Source organism: Bubalus kerabau, chromosome 1 (assembly GCF_029407905.1).
Source record: "Bubalus kerabau isolate K-KA32 ecotype Philippines breed swamp buffalo chromosome 1, PCC_UOA_SB_1v2, whole genome shotgun sequence".
Taxonomy (NCBI): Eukaryota; Metazoa; Chordata; class Mammalia; order Artiodactyla; family Bovidae; genus Bubalus; species Bubalus kerabau.
The window spans coordinates 25,762,225-25,783,712 of record NC_073624.1 but is presented as its reverse complement, the minus strand read 5'-3'; the positions used below and the strand labels follow the sequence as shown (position 1 = coordinate 25,783,712).

At 45.0% G+C, this 21,488-nt stretch overlaps 1 protein-coding gene across 1 annotated transcript in view; it reads left to right on the top strand.

Moving 5' to 3' along the window:
- Positions 1-21,488, top strand: part of GRIN2B (glutamate ionotropic receptor NMDA type subunit 2B) — a 347,257-nt gene that overhangs the window by 120,504 nt on the left and 205,265 nt on the right. Inside the window, exon 2 of the mRNA XM_055566149.1 lies at positions 3,600-4,198. Within this exon, the coding sequence (XP_055422124.1) occupies positions 3,600-4,198 (599 nt within the window). The remainder of the gene's footprint in view (positions 1-3,599; positions 4,199-21,488) is intronic.

The window sequence follows — 21,488 nt, the reverse complement described above, 5'->3', positions numbered from 1 at the left end:
TGCTATATACCAGATTGATGTGTCAACTAAATTAATAATGCTGGACTAATCATTATACCAGGAAACATTTGCCCAAGCTATAACTTTGTCTCTTGATTCCCATTTGGTTTCATTAACCTCCTCTTGGTGCCCCAGATAAAATCGCCTTGTAAGGCCTCCTTATTTAGTGAAGGATTGGCAAGATAAGATGGTTGAACAGGAGTGGAGGAAGTCAGAAAAGGATGATCATGGAAGACGATAGAATTAGTAGGTAAGATGAGGATGTGGTGGAGGTAACTTGAAACCATATTAATTTTTCCTTTTTTTGCTTTCACTGTTTATTGGCTTTCTTCACATAATAGCTGGCAGTTTCTTTAAGAGCTCATTTATTTTTGTGAGGGAGTTTTAAGAGAAGACTAAAAAGGAGAGGGTCAGGTTGGTATACAGTAGATTGGCTTTCTTTTAAATTCAGTCTCATTAGTGTGGTCTCATTTACTATGGATGCCCATGGGTTTTCCTTCAAGGCTATCTCTAGCTGTGTTTTGGAATCAGCTGTGGCTTCACTGTGGCTGGAGCTTTGTGGGTGTTCAAGAACCTCCTTGGGATAAGATATGTTCATTTAGCATAGAATGGGCAGTAGTTTTACCCATCTCATCCTATGCCCATGCATTTTAAGGTATATTTGGATTCATCTGTCCCTTCGTCATGTCCACTGGGCTGGTGAAAACTCAAGTGATAATACATCTCATTTGAGAATCTCCCAAACTCCCCAGTTTAGCTGAAAGTAACAAGGAAAACAAATGGCTGTCACTTTAAAGTGATCACAACCATTCTGGGTAAGTTGTTCTGTCACGGGCCTCCCTTTCCTGTTACTATAGCTCTCTGTGGGCCCCTGACAAGTCTTGTCATAATTAAGCTTTGCTGTCTTGGATTCTCACTCTATATTGTAACCCAAGAACAAGGTCAGTGTCACCCGAAGAGCAGTCCATACTTGGCGTTGAAGTAGAAGACGAGGAGCAGGGGCTGGCTGCATTTTAAAAAAAATTAAAAAATCACTGTTCTGTTCTGTGTAGGAATGCAAGGGATTTCTGAGTATTAATTTTGTATCTTTCAACTTTGCTATAGTCCTTAGAGGCTCCTCTTTGACTGTATGTTTAAGCCAGGGGAGGGAGCCATTATAAACACCATTTTACCCTTAGCTCCAGTAATTTTCTGGTGGTATCTTTAGGGTTTTCTATATGTAGTAGCAGTCATCTGCAAACAGTGAGAGTTTTACTTCTTCTTTTCCAATCTGGATTCTTTTTATTTCTTTTTCTTCTCTGATTGCTGTGGCTAGGACTGCCAAAACTAGCTTGAATAATAAAGAATAGAATGAGCACCCTTGTATTGCTCCTGATCTTAGAGGAGATGCCTTCAGTTTTTCACCACTGAGAATAATGTTTGTCGTGGGTTTGTCATGTATGGCCTTTATTATGTTGAGGTAGATTCCTTCAATGCCTACTTTCTGGAGAGTTTTTTTTTTTTTTTAACCATAAATGGGTGTTTATTTTTGTCCAAAGTTTTCTCTGCATCTATTCAGATAATCATGTGGTTTTTATTTTTCAATTTGTTAATTTTGTGTATCACATTAATTGATTTGCATATATCAAAGAATCCTTGCATCCCTGGGATAAAGCCCACTTGATGATGATGCTTTTTAATGTGTTGTTAGATTCTGTTTGCTAGAATTTTGTTGAAGATTTTTGCATCTATATATATTGGTGAAATTGGCCTGTAATTCTTTTGTATGTGTGTGGCATCTTTGGTTTTGGTATCAGGGTGATGGTGGCCTTGTAGAATGAGTTTGAGAGTTTTCCTTCCTCTGAAATTTTCTGGAAGAGTTTGAGCAGAATAGGTGTTAGCTGTTCTCTAAACTTTTGGTAGAATTCACCTGTGAAGCCATCTGGCCCTGGGCTTTCTTTTATTCTGAAATAATTTCCATTCCCTCCCCATGCATTCTTGGTGCCCCACCCTCTCTATATCCCTGAGGTCCATGGTCCTAAGAGGCTTCTCTTAGACTGTATGTTTAAGCCAGGGGAGGGAGCCATTATAAGCACCATTTTACCCATAGCAGAAGGAATTAACCCCAAATGACTGAGCAGCTCCTGTTTCACTTGGATCACTTGTGAGAAAATGTGAAGAGTTCAAGGCGTGTGAAGCACACACAGCCCTGGCAGAACCTTGGGCTGGCAGCTCTTGCTGCCGAATCAGGGTCTTTGGATACCAGCTGGATATCTCCCAGCCCGCATTATTTTTTTTTTTTCAATAGCAAGGGCCCAAAAAATACTCAGCAATTTCTCAGCTGTACAACAATATGTTTCTGGACTAAGAAATCACTGCATCATTTTGTTTAAAAGCCTGATCTCTTGTAACCATGCTTCAAAGCTCTGGTTTCAGGGATAAAAAAGCACTGCCCCCTTTGAATTAAAGACACAATTTTGTTAGCTTGGATAGTTATAAAATGGAGATAAACCATCAGATAGGAGACAGGGGCCACTGACCAAGAAAAGAGATGCCATTACCCAGGAGGAACTCAGGGGAAAATAGACTGAAACAGAAGGATGAGGGCTGAAAGGGTCTTCATTTTGTGGTTTCAGATTCTTCTAGCTGTAAGATGGAGATAAAACGCAGGGCCTGACATGTCCAAATGGCAGGTGGTTTACAGCTTCAAATGGGAGAAATGTAAAAGGACTTTTTCCTCACAAAGTGGGAGAAAACATAAGATGCTTAGAATTGACAGAGGGTTAAGTGTAATACACAGGTCAGATGGAGACCCCTGGCATTATAGAGGAAAGAGAGAGAGCTATTCTCTATATGCTGTTCTCGAATACAGGCTTAATCACAGATGACCTTGAAGACAAGTCATTGTAACCTGTAGCTTACATAGACTGTCTGTGCCTCATTCTAACCTACATGCCTCATTACCAGAGTAGAAGACAGAGAGAAAACTCCATGTGCTTTTCATTTAACGGTTGTGTCTTTATAGACAATGCACCGATCAAATCTTGTGCTACAGTGCACTTGCCAGCTCACCATACCTGAGTGCCCCTCACCTGCTGGACCACTCACCTGCCCCCTCCCTACTTGAGGCAGATTTAAGGGCAGATTGAGGGCGTTTTGGATTATTCCCTGGATTGAATGAAACACACCCACAACTGATGAATCCAAAAGTCTCAAAATTGGAAAGAGCAAGTTTGTGTTTATGTAACTCATTTGACAGCAAACCCTGACCTCCACTGACATGAGGCCATTTAGTCTTTATCCTGCTTTTTGTGGCTCTTCCTACATTTTGCTCTAGAAATACTAACATATTTGATTTTGAGAGGCTGTCTGGGGCTCTGCAGTAGCCTCGAGGACTTCAAAGAGAGCATAGATCCAGGTTGGTTTTCTCCAGGGGAAGGTTTTAAGAAGGAGAGTATTACCAATGTTTGCAATTCAAACATATCCCTCTTTAAAGGCATTAACGTGGAAAGAGTAATTGACACAAACAAACCTCTGTGTCCACCTGGTTCAGGCTCTCCCTCACCATCTTTGTTTTGACTTTTCTCTCTCTTTTTCTTTCTTTATGTTTCCTGCTCTAGGATGAATCCTCCATGTTCTTCCAGTTCGGCCCATCAATTGAACAGCAGGCTTCCGTGATGCTCAACATCATGGAGGAGTATGACTGGTACATCTTCTCTATCGTCACCACCTACTTCCCTGGCTACCAGGACTTTGTCAACAAGATTCGCAGCACCATCGAGAACAGCTTCGTGGGCTGGGAGCTGGAGGAGGTCCTTCTGCTGGACATGTCCTTGGACGATGGGGATTCTAAGATCCAGAACCAGCTCAAGAAACTTCAGAGCCCCATCATTCTTCTTTACTGTACTAAGGAAGAGGCCACCTACATCTTCGAAGTGGCTAACTCAGTAGGGCTGACCGGCTACGGCTACACGTGGATTGTGCCTAGTCTGGTGGCGGGGGACACGGACACAGTGCCCTCGGAGTTCCCCACTGGCCTGGTCTCTGTGTCCTACGACGAGTGGGACTACGGCCTCCCTGCCAGAGTGAGGGACGGGATCGCCATCATCACCACCGCGGCCTCCGACATGCTGTCCGAGCACAGCTTCATCCCCGAGCCCAAGAGCAGCTGCTACAACACCCACGAGAAGAGAATCTACCAGTCCAATATGCTGAACAGGTGAGCGTGTGGCAGAGGGCGCACCGACGGTGGAAGTTGGAGGGGAGTTTCCAAGCCTGGGTTGGAGGGGAGCTTCTGAGACTGGGTCGGAGGTTCACATACCAGGAGGGGTGGTTCACAGTGTCTGAGGTTGAAGGCTGGCCACTTGGAGGGCCAGCGATGGTGGGGGCGACCCAGATTCAGAGCTCGCTGTGCGGTGTTCTTGTTTCAAGAAATACAGAACAGCTCCCCTCCTTCTTGATCACTTCCCACATGTCTGGTCTTCCTCTTAAGAGTTTTGTGTGTTCAATCTCATTTAACACTCCAGGCAACAACTCTACGAGGCAGCTTTTGAAAATTGCTTGCATTTTACGATATAAGAGAATAGGCTTGTAGGTGTAAGCTGTCTAAGGTCATGCTGAAACTAAGAGGTTCAGTTTGAAGTTGAATGCAGATCTGTCCGATGGCCACACACCTGATCACTGGGAAAGACGAGACAGGCATAGATGTGAGAGAGGACTGGCTCCTTACCTTCGGGATGATGCTGTACCGAGAAGGAACAGCGAAGAAGGTAGCTGAGTCTATAGGCACGTGAAGAGGGTTAGTCCCTTGGCTTATTTTTGTTTTTTAATAAATACTCTTGATTTTATTGAAAAAAGTTAAAAAATTAGTAAATACAAAGAATTTTACAACAAATAACAGTGTGCTCACCACCAGGAATTAGTTATTAATAGTTTGTCTTTACAGATATGACATTACAAATATGACAGAAATAGATATTACATGTATGGTAATGTCTTTTTCTTTTTGGTTCATTTAACATTTATTGTTTTTATTATTATTACTTAAAAAAATTTTTTTAATTAAACTTTTTTTTTTTTTTTGCTTCTCCTCTCTCTGCCTTTGAGATTAAGTGAGAGCACCATTGTAGATACAACTTTTATGGTTGCCCTTGTTCTGGTTTATTGAATGAGAAGATATGGGTGGAATTCTGCTTCCCTGGCCTCACCTCTCCCCATGGGCAGAGAAGCCTGGCAGGTTACAGTCAGAATCCAACTTTGATGGCAGGACATCCTCATAGGGGCCTTTGTATAAACCAGTCAGGTACAGGTTCTGTATCTGCTTCTGGGCTTTTTTATTTGTATAAAGCTGCTACATGTGGTGACCTAGATGAGTGGGATGGTGTGGGGTGGGAGAGGGGTCCAAGAGGGAGACCCTTCTCCAGGGGCTCTTCCTGACTCAGGGATGGAACCTGCGTCTCCTGCATCTTCTGCATTGACAGGCAGATTCTTTACCACTGAGCCACCTGGGAAGCCCAATAGCTGATTAATTTCATTGTACAGCAGAAACTAACACAACTTTGTAAAGCAATTATACTCCAATACAAATTCAAATAATATGGAAGAGGCCCCCCCAAAAGTAAAAAAGACCTTAAATCTGAAGAAACAGTCATTGCTGAAATAATCAATGACCATCTTTCTAACTAGCTCCCTATGCATGTGTACCTGTGTGGAGATGAATCTACAGTTTTACATAAATGAAACTCTAACCAGACGTACTGTTCAATAACCTTACTTTCTTTCACTCAACAATGTGTTTTGGGTATCCATTTCACCTTTATTATGAACTATATCAGACATATAGAAACACATTCAGAAAAACTTAATTCATACTCAGGTACCCTCCACCTAGCTTAAAAAATAAAATATTAGAAAGTGTACTCTGGAGAGGTTCAAGTATATTGTATTTACAGGAGGTTGAATGTGTACCAACTAATGCTTGTTTAACTTCTGGAAGGGACTTGAACTCCATAGCCTCTCGACTACGTTCCCAGTTCAGAGTTGAAACTAAAGGTAATTTCTCTGTGACTGGACCTGGGATCCAGCCCTGACATTCCCTCACCTTGAACTCCCTGCTCTCTCTGTCATCCCTCGTTATTCCCACTTGTTGCTAAAGACTATCTTGGTTTTCTTCCTGCCTTCCTGGCAGATCTGTCCTGGCCTCCCAGCTTGCTTGTTTCTTTACACGTCTCTTAAATATTGGTGCCTCTCAGGGTTCTGTCCTAGACCCTCTGCTAGATTTCTCATCCATTGCTGAGAGTGCAATGTCTGTAAGTTCCCCCAAATTGATGTCTCTGGCTGCAGTGTTTCCCTTTAGCCCCATGTGTAGCCCTCTAGCCATGACCACATCTGTTCTCCTTTGGATGCTGTGGGCCCTAGAGCACACCATATTCAGAGCTCAACTGCTGTATCATCTCCCATCAACCCTCCCCACGCTCTTCTAGAGAAACTGGCACCTCTTATAAAAGGATGTGTTATTTAGTCACTCAGTTATGTCTGACTTTTTGCAACCCCATGGACTATAGCCTGCCAGGCACCTCTGTCCATAGGATTTCCCAGGCAAGACTACTGGAGTCCATGGCCATTTCCTTCTCCAAGGGATCTCCCCAACCCAGGGATTGAACCTGTATCTCTTGGGTCTCCTGCACTGGCAGGCGGATTCTTTACCACTGAGCCGGGAAGCCCCTTATAAAGAGTACCTCTTGTTACCCAGTGCCTATAATAAAAATGTCCAAGATGTCCTTGATGCCCCAGCCAACCATGACCTTGTCTGTGGATTCTCCCTGGAGAACCTTCTCTTACTTTGACCCATGTGCTGCATCCCAGTCCACCTCTTCTGACTCGCATTGCTACAGGGCCTCTTAAACACCTTCTGGCTCCCAGTTCTGCTTCTTTTCAATCTCCTCTGCAGTCAGAGTGATCTAAAATGAAAATGTGATTTCATCACTCTTGTGCTTAATACCTTTCAGCAGCTTTTCATTGCTCCTGTAATAAAGTCCCAGCTCCTTAATATGGTTTATAGAGTCTTCCACAGCGTGAGCCTTCCTGGCTTTCCAAAACTGTCTCGTGCAGCTCTCTCTTCAATGCCACCTTCCTGCCAGGCTGAACCTACCATGCCCTCTCTCCCTTCCAGCCCCTACTGCTGCCTAAGTGTGCTCCCCAGGTGCCCCTGCCCAGCGGTTCACAGATGCTTGTGCCCTCTTCTCCTGCCCCCTTTTCATTGTCCCTCAGGATTCAGTCTTGGCATCCCTTCCTCTGCAAGCCAAGCCCTGGGCTGACATCACTCTGTTACACACCTGCCCTGCATCCTCTGCCTTTCCAATAAAGACGATCGTCATTATGTGCTTTATCACCTCTCTTCCCTGTACGCTCTGTGAAATCAGGGACACTTCTGTCTGCCTTGTTCATGCAGCATGAGAAAGATCCTTGGATCGACTGCAGGACGTATCTCCGAAATGCCCATCATCCAGTACCTCCCTGCCCCGCAGGAGCGTCTCTGCTCTGCTCCTCTTTTCAAGACAAGGGACGTTTCCTTTAAAAACTTACTATGTGTTCAGTTCTGTACATTCATGTTTTCTCCTCATTGTTAGTGTTAAATTCAAATCTGATTCAGATGATTTTTCCAAATATTTGTTCATAAAAACCAAAACTAACAATAAAGGAATATCGAGATGAAAACATCTGCCAAACAACCCAAGGAAGTCAAGTGGGTATTATCTTAGGGCCCATAAATACGGTTCAGGAATGCCTGATTTTATCTTAAAAACTTCCTCTGGGTAAGCTACCATCTGAAGATAGTACCTCTCACCTGGCTGACTTCATGTTAGACTATAAATATCTGTGAAGCCTGGTCTCCAATCACCATATCTTTGAAACCATAATTGTTCTTAACCTTGCCGCAATCTCTTCTGGCCACTCAGGAAGGCAGCTTCCGTCATCCTCTGTGCTCCTTTTTTTTTTTTTTTTTTTTTTGTCCACAAAATGGGATCTTAGTAGCCCCACCAGGGATTAAACCTGGGCTCTAGGCAATGAAAGCTCGGAGTCCTAACCACTGGACCACCAGGGACGTCCCAGTCCTCCGTCCTCCTTTCTTGCAGCTTATTGTCAAGAGGACCACAAATGCTCGCCTCCGCCTTCTTGTGCACTGTGGTCCTAAATAGAACAAAGATGGCACAGTCCAGGTTATTCACACTTCCCTTGAGACCAGTGCAGAGCAGAGAGATAGTCCATCTTCCTTCGATCTGCCAACTGCTCCATGTAAAGGGCTCACCAGGCTTACCAGAGCACGTCTCCACTGTTTCCTCCATGAAGGTTGTCTTCTGCTCCTGTTCCCTGACTCTTCCAGGCTTCTGTCTCTGACTGTCTGCTGGGCATCTCCCCTGGACAGGACATCTCCCCTGTCCATGGACCTGCAGCCCGCATGCTTCTCTGTTGCCTTTTCCTTCCCCTTCTCCCCAGTGCAGCTGCCCCTGGCTCTAGAATCCAATGCCTAGCCTCTCTTAGTATTTGAACACTAGCATTCGAATAGTTTTTCCATTAGGATCCAGAAAGGATTGGGATTGACTAACAGGGACTCTTTCAGTTCATCAGTGGAATTCACTTAGGCATCCTCAGTGCTCCTCCTCCTCCTGATCTGAAATCAGCCCCTCCCCACTCCCATCAGAGCTCTGGTCTCACTAGGGTCACTCTTTTAAATAACAAACCAAGCAGCCACTGCATTTAGCCACAGCAGGAAATCTTGCAAATGAAATTGTTGCAGACGCTGAGCTGTTTCCCAAGGAGGACTTTTCCTTTGGCCTGATGCTTAGCTCCCCGCAACAGCAGCAGCCCCAGGAAGGCTCCTCAGGACATATTCCGGGGGCACGCGGCCCCTGGTTGGCACCAGGAATACAGAGTCGGGAAATGGCTTCTTGCCTCACCTTCTGAAAACCCAGGAGCATTCACAGACCCTGTGGTCCGTCCATCCCCAGCAGTACTGCAAGGGGAGGGAAGCCCCTCATTCATACCTGACTGTGGCATTCTTTTCATGTGAGGGACGTTCCTAAGTCTTGACTTGGGGAACACAGACAGAAGGTTCTATGCTGTCCCTGAATCCCAAACAGAAACACATATTCTAAGGGATTTACTTGTTATTTGGGCTTCCCAGGTGGCTCAGTGGTAAAGAATTCTCCTGCCAGTGCAGGAGACACTAGAGACTCTGGTTAACTCCCATCATCAGGAAGCTCCCTTGAAGGAGGAAATGGCAACCCAAGTATTCTTGTCTGGAAAATTCCATGGACAGAGGAGCCTAGTGGGCTACAGTCCATGGGGCCGTGAAGAGTCGGACACAGCTGACTAGCTGAGCATGCAAGCACTTGTTAGTTGCAGGAGGAAAAAAATTTTTTTAATGATATATAAGCATTCTCAGAAAGAATCCTTAAAATGAGCTATTTCCTTCACTGTCAAATGAATGTTATTTATCCCCCATCAATCCAAATTCCTTATTGATAACTTCTTAGCTCTTGGAAGCCTGGTGCCTATATCCAGACAGGCTCCTGGACAAAGCTGTTTACCGGGATTGCAAGAAAAGTACAGAAACCCAGTTAAATTTGACCTTCAGATAAATGACGAATTTTTTTAAGTATAAGTCTGACTCAATTATGGCATGGGACATACTGATATTAAAAGATAATTTGTTGTTTATCTGAAATTCAAATGTAACAGGGCTCCTGTATTATTTTTCTTTTTTGGCCAAGTATGACAATCCTACTTGGTATACTGATAGGGATTCATTTTCTGTTAGAACTTTATAGCATTCATCTATGCCTTATTAGTAAATGTAGTACAGCGCCCTTATACCAAGACATGCTGAGAACATTTTGTTCCAACTGGGAACTTTATTTGGTTGAAAGAATTGGAGAATTTCTTATGCCATACATTCTTGAAGTGAAGGATCTTAGTTGCCCAGAGAAGCCCGAAAACCTTTTGCTACCAGATGATCTGTAAGTGTTTAGGAAGTGATCAGGCAAGTTGTCTAAAGCCTCTCTTATCCCCTGAGCTAGAGAAGATTGGTAGCTTTTAGTAGGCATGAAGAGCCAACTCTTTGGAAAAGACCCTGATGCTGGGAAAGATTGAGGGTAGGAGGAGAAGGGGGTGACAGAGGATGAGATGGTTGGATGGCATCATCGACTCAATGGACATGAGTTTGAGCAAACTCTGGGAGATGGTGAAGGACAAGGAACCTGGAGTGCTGCAGTCCACGGGGTCCCAAAGAGTCAGACATGACCGAGGCACTGAACAGCAACAAAAAATAGGCACGTATCTGTGTGCTTCCTTTATCATTTCCCTCGGGGAGCAAGGGACGGTGAATTTCCTTCTCAGTGTGCCTCCAGTACTTGGCCAGCGTATTTCTGAAACCTGATGGTGTTCCTGCTGCTCACCTCTGGGCTCTCTTTCTGTCTTAAGGACCCAGCACTCTTGTTCTTCATCCATAGCAACTTTGGGGACTTGTAGAAAGAGCAGTTGCTCTTTGAGATCTCAACATAGCAAATCTCTTATCTTGTTGTTGCTGTGCTCAGATGTGTCCAGCTCTTTGCAATCCCATGTTCTATAGCCCACCAGGCTCCTCTGCCCCTGGAGTCTTCCAAGCAAGAATACTAGAGTGGATTGCCATTTCCTTCTCCAGGGGATCTTCCTGACCCAGGGATCAAACCCTCGTCTCTTGCATCTCCTGCATTGGCAGGTGGATTCTTTACTACTAGCACGACCTGAATCTCGCTTAATTATCTTCCCCTGGTGTCCTCAGCTTTCCTACTCAAAAAATGTTTTTTGTTAATCCCTGCCCCCCAAATTCTTCCTTCCCTGTGAAAGTTGCCATCTCAAAAGGCCACAATCCTCCTCCAGTGAGGTCTTTGAGGGATGAGGATGACTGATGTGAAGGAAGGTGCTTTGTTAGGTTCTTTTTAAAAGAGCTGTGATGAACACGATCTTCCTCTAACCTTGGGGCAGAAGCCACATCCTCGAAACCATTATGTTAGCAGGATCGTTCCCACGGGATGCCTCCTTGACTCTCCTGGCCTGAAAAATGCTGAGAGATTAAGAAATAAACTAGGAGTTGAGTCAGTTAGTTTTTAGGCACTGTGGGCAAGACCAGCTTGGTCGTTCCTATCTCTTATGTGCATGATAAGTCACTTTAGTTGTGTCAGACTCCTTGCGACCCTGTGAACTATAGCCCACCAGGGATGGAACCTGCATCTCTTGAGTCTCTTGCCTTGGCATGTGGGTTCTTACCACTAGTGCCACCTGGGAAGTGGAGTGCCAAGCACAGGCAGACTGAAGCTAAAGCAAATAGTTATTATAGGTTCATTTCGTAGAGTTTATATGTGAGTCAAAAGTTTCCACAAATGCATTGTTCTAAGTGGACTGTTAGGCATGGTGGTCTTTACCTGATTGAAGAAGTCTGCTAGAACCTAAGGAAAGCTCCATTTTTTGCAAGAAATGTTTAGTAAGGCAAGACACAATCTGTGTATAGAGAGACTTTAGCTGCTCAGTGGTGTAGCAGGAAATAGAAATTTGGGAAAATAGCAGAAGAATCTAATAATCCTAAAAGATACATTCATTGCTGATTGTAATTCAGGCAAAGCAAGCTTTAACTATTCATGGAGGAATGGCTGAATGTGAGGGTTATTCAAGCTCTCCTGTTTTTCTGTAGTCTTTCACCTTCCTCATGTCAGATATATAGATGGTCATTTCAGTAAGTGAGCCTGACTCCTTTCCCTTAAATTCAGTGAAGAGCATTCTGAACTGCTTAACACTGAGACCCCCTACACGATTTCTTCCTTAGTCACTATTGAATTCTATGGCTGACGTTACTTACCAGTGACATAGTTGGGGCTTCCTTGGTGGCTCAGATGGGAAAGAATCTGCCTGCAATGTGGGAAACCTGGGTTCAGTCCCTGGGTTAGGAAGATCCCTTGGAGAAGGGAATCAGTCCTGTGCCGTGCTAAGTTGCTTCAGTCGTGTCTAGCTCTTTGCGACACTATGGACTGTGCCCCCAGTGGGCTTCTCTGTCCGAGGGATCTCCAGGCAAGAATACTGGAGTGGGTAGCCATTCCCTTGAGAAGGGCGTGGGGTCTCACAGAGTCGGACAGAACTAAGTGACTGACACATTTCATTACACACTGTCATGGTTGATGTTTCTTTCCTCTTTCTTCGCTTTCGTTTTCCTCCTCATCTTCCTCCTCACTCTCTTCTTTCCTCCTCTAAAAAATTATTTACAATTTGGAGGAGAAGGCAGGAAATAGAGAGGGGGAGTGAGTGGAAAGAGAATTCCATTCCACTGAGGACAGTTTGGGGAGGGGTGGGATGCCCACTTGTTCTGGGCGAGAAGACATAAGTGGTCCAGGATCCATGGGGAGGAATAGGATGGTCTCAGGAGAAAGGAAGCAAGAGCAGTGCAGGGCTGTGGCTTTCCATGAAGGAAGCAGACAGACTCATCCTCAGAGCACGCTTAACCTCAGAATGTGGGTTGGTGGCGACGGTCAGGGTTAAGAAGACGGTCATAAGTACATGCTCAAAAGCAGCCCCATTGTCAGGCAGGCTGGCAAAGTTAATAACTCCGGTGTTGACTGCCTTTCTGAATGCGTTCTGCACACCCGGCATAGTGTGATTATCTAACTGGATCCCTGCAAAAATCCTGATCCATGCAAATGTCCTTGGGAAACGTTTTCTTATCACCCTTTTAAGGGCAGCTTGTTCTTCCCACTCTCCCAAGCTCCCTGTCCCCATCCCGTGCTTTTTTTTCTCTCTGTAGCACTTATCTGACATGTTGTATAAATTTTATTTTAAAATCTTTTGTTGTCTGCATTGTAGGCACTTGATAAATATTTGTGCATAAAAGCATGAATGAAAGAGGGAACCATTATGCCCATTTTATGTTTGTAAGAAGCCCGAAGCCCAGGCTTGGGTAGTGTGATGCCTGGGTCTGTCTGGGGGACCTGGATTTCAGCCCCTCACCCTGCTGCATAGTAATCAAGCTTTAAAGAAGCCCTGGCTGCCCTTAGAATCAGAGCACCACAGCTGTGAGAGGCCTCGGTGCTCATCTCATCCAGCCCTTTCAAGATATGTATTCTCGAGGGAGAGAGAGAGTAGGTAGGATGGTGAATGGATTTCACACATGTGAGGACAGAATCTCAGAGCTGTCCCTTGGCTGTCGGAGGCAGGGCAGCGGCAGAACCCAGGGGCCCACACTCTGCAGAGAACACACCCCTCTTGGCCGCCTGACCACAGCCTTGGAGGAGCTGGCAGGCAGCCAGGTCTCCCCAGGTAACCTTTGGCCAGGTCTGCAACGTCCCCATGATCCTTGCTCCCTTGTTCTTACCCAGACAAGGCTGCAAATTCACAGTTAATGGGAATCGAAGCTGGTGTTATTTAGGAATTGAGTGGGAGTCATTTCTCCATCTGCTCTTTCTTCCCACCAGAGGATAAAGGCTGGCTGGGTGGCGGTAAGGACGGAGGCGAGTTGCCAGAAAGCGCGAGTGCTGTCATTTATGGTTACAGACATGGGCTGGAAGCCCGAGTGAGGGCTGGACCACGGCCGGCCAAGGTCAGCTTAACGAACACAAGCTTCTTGAGAGTAGAGAGGGTTCTGTGGCTTTGGCATCTCTGTAAGACCTCGCACGTTTTAAATAAGTAATGGTTTGAGCCTTTCTCCCTTTCCTCTCCAGTGGAGCTGTCATGGATGCATAGATGGTCATCTCTCGGAAAGAATCCTCCAGGACCTGGTGTGGCCAATAAGGATCGGGAGGAAGTGGGGTGTTGGGCCTGGCTGACCTTGAGAAGGGCTTGCTGAGGGAACTGACCCCGTGCTGTAGACAGGGGCACCCAGAGAGGTGGAAGAGGAGGGCAGTGGCTGGGGCTGGGGGTCAGGGAGCCCTCCCCGGCCCTTTAAAGATTTCATCAGTGGCGCATTCTCTTCCAGGAGGGCCCAGCGGGGTCAATGAGCCCAGACTGGCACCGGTCCCCAAGCTGGGCCGGCCGATCACACATGAAGGGACTGCTGCTGGCAGAGTAGAGCCCCTGCTGCTGGAATCTGTTCCCTCTTCTCCGGCTGCCAGCAGCAGCAGCAGGCCGGGGGCTGCCGACTGACTGCCTCACTCGCTGCTCCGGCTTCACTGTCCCTCTTTCATCATTGCCTCACACCGCTCCCCACCTTCCTGCTTATTCTTCTCTATCTTTCTCTGTAGGGTGTTCTGTTCGTTGATCTCTTGCTGCCCCACTCTCTTTCTCCCCAGCTTTCCTGTCCAAGCTTAAAAAGCTTTCTTGCATTTAGCTTTCTGTGGTCATATGTGACCCCGTGGAGTTCTTGCACATGCACACACAGGCATACACATCCACGTACATGTGCATTAGATAGCCACACAGCATGGACTTTTGTGTGTACCCTGCCCTGGTGGCTCAGACAGTAAAGAATCTGCCTGCAATGCAGGAGACCTGGGTTCCATCCTTGAGTCTGGGAGATCCCCTGGAGAAGGAAATGGCAACCTACTCCACTCTCTTGCCTGGAGAATTTCATGGACAGAGGACCCTGGCAGGCTACAGTCCATGGGGGTCTCAAAGAGCCTGACACGACTTAGCGACTTTCACGTTTGGCATCTCTCAGGTGAATAGAGAATTATTCAAAGAACTGGATGAAAATATTTCACATAGAAAATCTCCACTTCTTCCTGTCACTGAGACTGTGTTGTTGATTGCCCGCAAAGGGCTGCAGATGGGACAGAAGTTGGGAAGAATCTTTCTATGTGACTTGCCCGCAGTTAGCTCTGGTGAATATCAACAAGGTATTTCCATCCACTCTGATTTCATTTGTAAAATCTTGGTGGCTGTAAGACTGGTTGCTAAGTAACCCCACATTTACTGTTTAGGTAAAGGAGGTAGACATAGTAGGCCAGTGGGTCTATATCATGTGAAGAAGTCTATCATAGATATCCTCTTTTTTCTGAAGGAAAGATCTTTCCTGATGAAGCAGCAGAAATAGCTGTGGAAGCCACACTGTGACCATATCATATTCATTCTAAGCAGTCCTTTTCAGCACTCCTTGAAAGAGGTCAGGGTGGCATCCAGGTGAGGATGTGTGGTCCAGGTAAGGATGTGTGGTCCAGGTGAGGATGTGTGGTCCAGGTGAGCATGTGTATCAAAGTCCACTTAGTGTTTGACATCAAACCTGATGATCAATACCTTCAATTCATTCATGATCATGGCTGATGATGATCAAAGTGACCATTTTCATACACAGAATCTTCATGTCCATCATCTTACAGATTCATTACAACAGAGCTGTGAGGGCTTTGTTTGATCACTGCACAGATAGATGGTGGGGATCAACAGAGAAAACTCTGACACTTACTCTCTTTTAATTTTCCCACCAGCATTTCCAGACATTCCTACGTACTTTTCTTGGTCATTGAACAGAAATCTATCAGAAACTTTTGTTCAAGCGAAATAGCACAATAGAATGGCATTATAATATAGTTCATTATTACATAGATTATACTAATAAGTCAAATTTCTCTCATGTTGAGTAGGTAGAGAAAAAGCCAGGTATCTGAGTGTATTATAGATTATGACTTAAAATGGTGAGTGATCCCACAGTCTGTGTGTGCGTGTACACTCAGTCATGTCCAACTCTTTGTGACCCCATAGACTGTAGCTCACCAGGCTCCTCTGTCCATAGGATTCTCCAGGCAAGAATACTGGAGTGGGTTGCCATTTCCTTCTCTAGGGGATCTTCCCGACCCAGGGATCAAACCCTTGTCACCTGAAAGTCTCCTGCATTGCAGATGGATTCTTTATCACTGAGCCTCGTGGGAAGCCCAAATAAAAATTTTGGCAGCTCCACACAGCATGTGGGATCTTAGTTCCCCAACTAGGGATTGAACCTGCACCCCCTGAGTTGGAAGTGCAGACTTAACCACTAGACCACCAGGGAGGTCCTTGTTGTTCAGTCGCTCAGTTGTGTGCAACTCTTTTGCTACCCCATGAACCATAGCCCACCAGGCTCCTCTGTCCATGGGAATTTCCAGGCAAGAATACTGGGTTGCCATTTCCTTCTCTAGAAGATCTTCCTGACCCAGGGATTGAACCCACATCTCCTGCATTGCATGTGGATTCTTTACGACTGAGGCACCTGGAAAGCCCCCCACAGGCTATGTTTTGTTCCCACATCTCACATGTGTTCACATATAGACTTACCTCCTTTACCTGGGAGAGAAGTGGTCATAAATTCAGCAATAGGATGCACCGAACATAACCAAGAATCCCAAAGAAAGCAGAAAAGGGCTTTGAGCTAAAACCACCGACACAAAATCTTACCATAAAATGAATGTGGCCTATTTTATCTAAAGAGTTCATTTACTGTAATTTTAATACATGTTTCTAAGAAGCTTGTGGGGCAGTTGGTTTAAATGTGGCATAGAGTATCTGTGACCCTGTTTAAACAAGATTCATAAACATATTTTAAGTGGTTTGTCCAGAACTGGTGTGGTGGCTGCCTGGTCATCAGGGCCCAGACTCCTCCTGTTAGCTTTCTACTCTTTTTTTTATAGGGTGTGGCCTTTATCCCCATGCTAAAGATGCCTGTTTTAAGCAGCAGAGTGAAGTTAGGAAGGAAGGAGGGCAGGTTGTTTCCCTTTCAAGGAGAACACCCAGAAGGCCCATACTTTACTTCTAGCCCATCGGTCAGAAATCAGTCAAATCAGGGCACTGCTAGCTGCAAGAGAAGCTGGCAGTTCAGCTTAGTCTAGTTTAATTTAGGTTTTGACCTGGGCAGTAATAGGCCCAGTTAAAAATCCAAGTTCTCTTAACTAGAGTGACAAAGTCAAGGCCCTATGTTTGGTAGGTGACCATTTGTGTCTGGAGATAACTAGCTTCTCTGATTTCCCAGATGACAACAGCTTAGAAATAATAAATAGGATGGGAGTTGGGTAGGTGAACTGATGGCATTAAGAAATAAATACAATTATGAGGTGTGGAAAGTATTAGGAAAATCCAGTGGAAGATCTTGAAAGGAACATTTGTCTAAGATCATTTGGGGCAGACTGCCTTATACGCCTTAGAAAACATATATCCCCTTTAAAAACATCCCTGTAGAGCAAAACAGCATAGGCATTGTTAAGTCATCAATAAAAGCTTAAATTATATTGATTATCTTTTGTTTAAGGCATCAGTGAACTCTATACTACCTTTCTGAAATTTTCCATTTAAAAATGCTTCCAATAATCAAGAAAAAGCTTGATACTTAAAACACGAAGCTTCAGCAATTTAGAAAATTTACTTAAAAAAAGATTATTGAGTGACTACTTTGTGCCAAGTGTTTTATATAGCCTTATTTCATTTTAAAAGTACTGCTCAGAGGCATTATGACTTCCATTTTTCAGAGAAAGAAACTGAGATCTGGAAAGGTTCCATCACTTGCCTACTCCACATACAGATAAACTTGAGTTTCAAACCCAAGTCTTGGTGAGTTCCAGGTGTACTTTGCCCCATGCTGTCCATCTTTCCCTGACTGAGGAGGTCAGGTCAGTTAGGTAGGACTGTGATGTAGGTGAACACATCATTAACCTCAGGATGAAGTAGTTTTATAATAATATCCTTTCTTGACTGCTCTACTGAATTCTTGTCCTGAAGCTATGATCAATCTGGAAACAGTCCAGGAACAGATAGCTGTGCACGTGTGTTCAGGACGTTCCAGACTGAGTCTGTTTCTTTTCCTCCCCATCCCAAAGTGTGTCACATCTCTGTTTACCCAGCCTTGCTGTGGTCTGTCTTATACGTTCCTTTTCAATGAGAAAGGTTGATTTTTCCCCCCATATTCCTTAGTCCATATTCCAAAGTCCTTTACGCATATGAAAACACAACCACTTGTAGTGTTCTTGGACCTGAAAGTCCTTTGAACTGAAGTGAGAGCTGACTTTCTGTTCTGAGATCCGGCAAGGCTCCTGGAGGTGACAGGCGTGTGGAAAAACACTGTCAGGGGCTTGTAATAAAACAAAACAAGACCTTGGCCCCTGTCATGATTTACAGATGTCCTCCAAGGCTGCTATTCATTTTTGACAGGTCAGATAAGTTTGGATTTGCTTAAGGGTAATACTTGGCTGCTGCTGCTAAGTCACTTCAGTCGTGTCCGACTCTCTACGACCCCATAGACGGCAGCCCACCAGGCTCCGCCGTCCCTGGGATTCTCCAGGCAAGAACACTGGAGTGGGGTGCCATTTCCTTCTCCAATGCATTAAAGTGAAAAGTGAAAGTGAAGTTGCTCAGTTGTGTCCGACTCTTGGCTAGAGACTGGGTAAGAGTGAAAGCAGCGCTTTGGGAATGAAAAAAACATGAAATGAAGAGGGTGGCTTTCTCTACTTCTTAATTTCACATTCATTGTTAGTTTTTGACCCCTTTTTATGTCCTGCACACTGTGCTGGGCCCTGGGTGCTAGGCATACAAATGACACGCCATCCATTTGCTTGACATCACTAGCAGTGAAGCATCCACAGAAAGCTCTTTCAGTCTCCTTGTTTAGACTGATTTTTCTTATAACACAGAGTGAATTGTTTATGAGGCTAGAGGAATGAGCCTCAGAAACCAAGATCAAAATTTCAATATACATTCAATATACATCAGAATTGCCTGATCCTTCCAACACAAGACTGTGATGGATCTCCTCTGATAGAGAATGAGATAGTGGAGTTGAGGAGGAGAAAAGAATCCTTCTAATATCGCTGATAGCAGCTGAATTCTTTGATCTCATGGTCACAGATTATTAGCCACCTGCAAACTCAAAACCTCATAAAAGAATATTCTTTGGAAAGGAATCAGATTCCCCTCCTCCCCCTCACACGCATGTCGTGTGCTCACTCACCAACAAGTTTAAAAATAGGAGCCACAGCGCTGCCATGACTCCCAGGCTACTGCTGCTGCTGCTGCTGCTAAGTCACGTCAGTCGTGTCCAACTCTGTGCGACCCAAAGGACAGCAACCCACCAGGCCCCAGGCTACTAGCAGCCTTCAGTTCCCTGTGATTTTACTTTGATGCCCAGTTGACCAAGGCTCTGGCTCAGAGCAACCTCTAGCGGCTGGTTCAGTCCTCAGGGAAGCACTTCCTGGAACAGAAACATTTAGCAGATTCCAAAATTCACCCAGCAACCATCAGTTCCTTCTTTAAGTCTGTGAGTCTGTTTCTGTTTTGTGACTTCATTTGTATCATTTCTTTTCATTTCCTACATGTAAGGGATGTCATACTATATTTCTCCTTCTCTGTCTGGCTTGCTTTACTCAGTATGGTTGCCTGGGGGAAGGATAGGAGGAAGGCAGAGTTAGGGAGTTTGGGATGGACATGTACACACAGCTATATTTAAAATGGATAATCTACAAGGACCTACTGTAGAGCACAGGGAACTCTGCTCAGTGTTATGTGGCAGCCTGGATAGGAGGGGTGGTTTGGGGGAGAATGGATACATGTATATGTATAGCTAAGTCCCTTCGCTATTTACGAAACTATCAGGACATTTTTAATAGGCTATGGAGAAGGAAATGGCAACCCACTCCAGTGTTCTTTCCTGGAGAATCCCAGGGACCGCAGAGCCTGGTGGGCTGCCGTCTATGGGGTCGCACAGAGTCGGACACGACTGAAGCAACTTAGCAGCAGCATACCCCAATACAAAATAAAAAGCTAAAAAAGAAATTAACCCAGACTAGCCGAGTGGAACACTTGTGTGTTCTGAACCATCCTCCATGTGATCAGCTTTTTACAGATTCTGTGCTCTTACAGCACAAGGAACGGATTCTTTCATCAGTCGGTACCTACTATGTGCTCAAAACCATGGGGACTGGTCCAGAAGCTGGGTCTTGCTGGGGAATGAGTCCTGAGTCCCACAAACATTTCCAGAGAGCAGGGGCAGGGTAACTGGGGTAAAAGTAGTAACAGAGAGTGAGGTAATGCAAATAAGCTGTGTTTGCTGTGATCATCAGAAGTTAACCTTTTCCCTTTCCAAACAAAGGAGGCTTCTCAAATGTACCACCTGATGCTAACTCAACAGCCTCGGAGAAGTACTGATGTGCTGACTTGCCACCATGCTGTCTTCAGTTCCTTGTGTTTGGAGTTTTCCATGTCAGTGTTTCTCAGTCCTGACTATGTGTTAGGATTTCCCTGAAAGGTTTAAGAAACTGTGTACAGATCCCAGGGTCCCCCCACAGCAACATTCCAATTTAGGTGTACAGGATGGGGTAAGTGCCTGGGAATGCATGCTAACTTACTTCAGTCATGTCTGACTCCTTGCAACCCCATGTACTACAGCTAGCCAGGCTCCTCTGTCCATGGGATTCTCCAGGCAAGAATACTGGAGTGTGTTGCCATGCCCTCCTCCAGGGGATCTTCCTGACCCAGGGACTGAACCTGTGTCTTTTATGTCTCCTGCAATGGCAAGCAGGTTCTTTACCACTAGCGCCACCTGGGAAGTCCAAGGGCCTGGGAATGCACATATATTAAAAGCTCCTAAGTTGATTCTCAGAGGCAACCAGGAGTGCAAGTCATTGCTCTCAGTTTAGCTGCCATTTTTATAGCCCCCCAAACCAGAATGGGGGCACAATGGTAAAAGAATCTGCCTGCCAACACAGGAGACTTGGGTTTAGTCCCTGGGTTAGGAAGATCCCCTGAAGGCGGAAATAGCAGCCCACTCCAGTATTGTTGCTTGGAAAATTCCATGGACAGTGGAGCCTGGTGGGTTACTGTCCATGGGGTCACAGAGAATTAAACATGAGTACACACAAGAGAGAATGAACAGAATACGGTGAAAGACAATGATAGCATTTGCACAGACTTGAACTTGGTGCTAATGGGAGAATTTTCTTTTGATTCTCTCCTGATGACCAGTCTAAAAATTGTGATCCCTATCAGTGCTGTGAAATTTTAATTCCATAAATTTAAATTTTAATTCAGAAAGAGTAAATACAGAAAACGCTAGAAAGGACACAGAGGGTATATAAGTTGGTGGCCTACAGGGAATTCCAGAAAGGGTGCCTAGAGGGTCATACACTGCTGGTCCTCTTGCAGGTGGTCATACTTTCCTTATACAGTTTTGGGTCCCTTTGCTGGCACTCTGTGTGTCTATTTTATGCACAGAAATGAGTCTCCATCACGAAAGCCGGCAACGTGAGCATCAAAGCAAATCTGACTTTAAATGGCATTTCAATTCCCCTGTACTTAGATTACCAACGCCAGAGAAAAAAAACTTCAATGCTTCGAATTTGATGTCTGCTGGCCTTGATGAGAAATGGAGGCTTTACTAAATTTTGGAGCACACAAGTGGTTTTAAAATTAAAGTTATTAGCACTAGAAAATGATGTTCTTTGTATTACTACACTGTTATTACATTTAATGGAATTGCTCCCTAAAGTGTTAGAGAATGAAGGGAAAAGCGGTTTAGAATGAGGAAGACACAGGGTAAG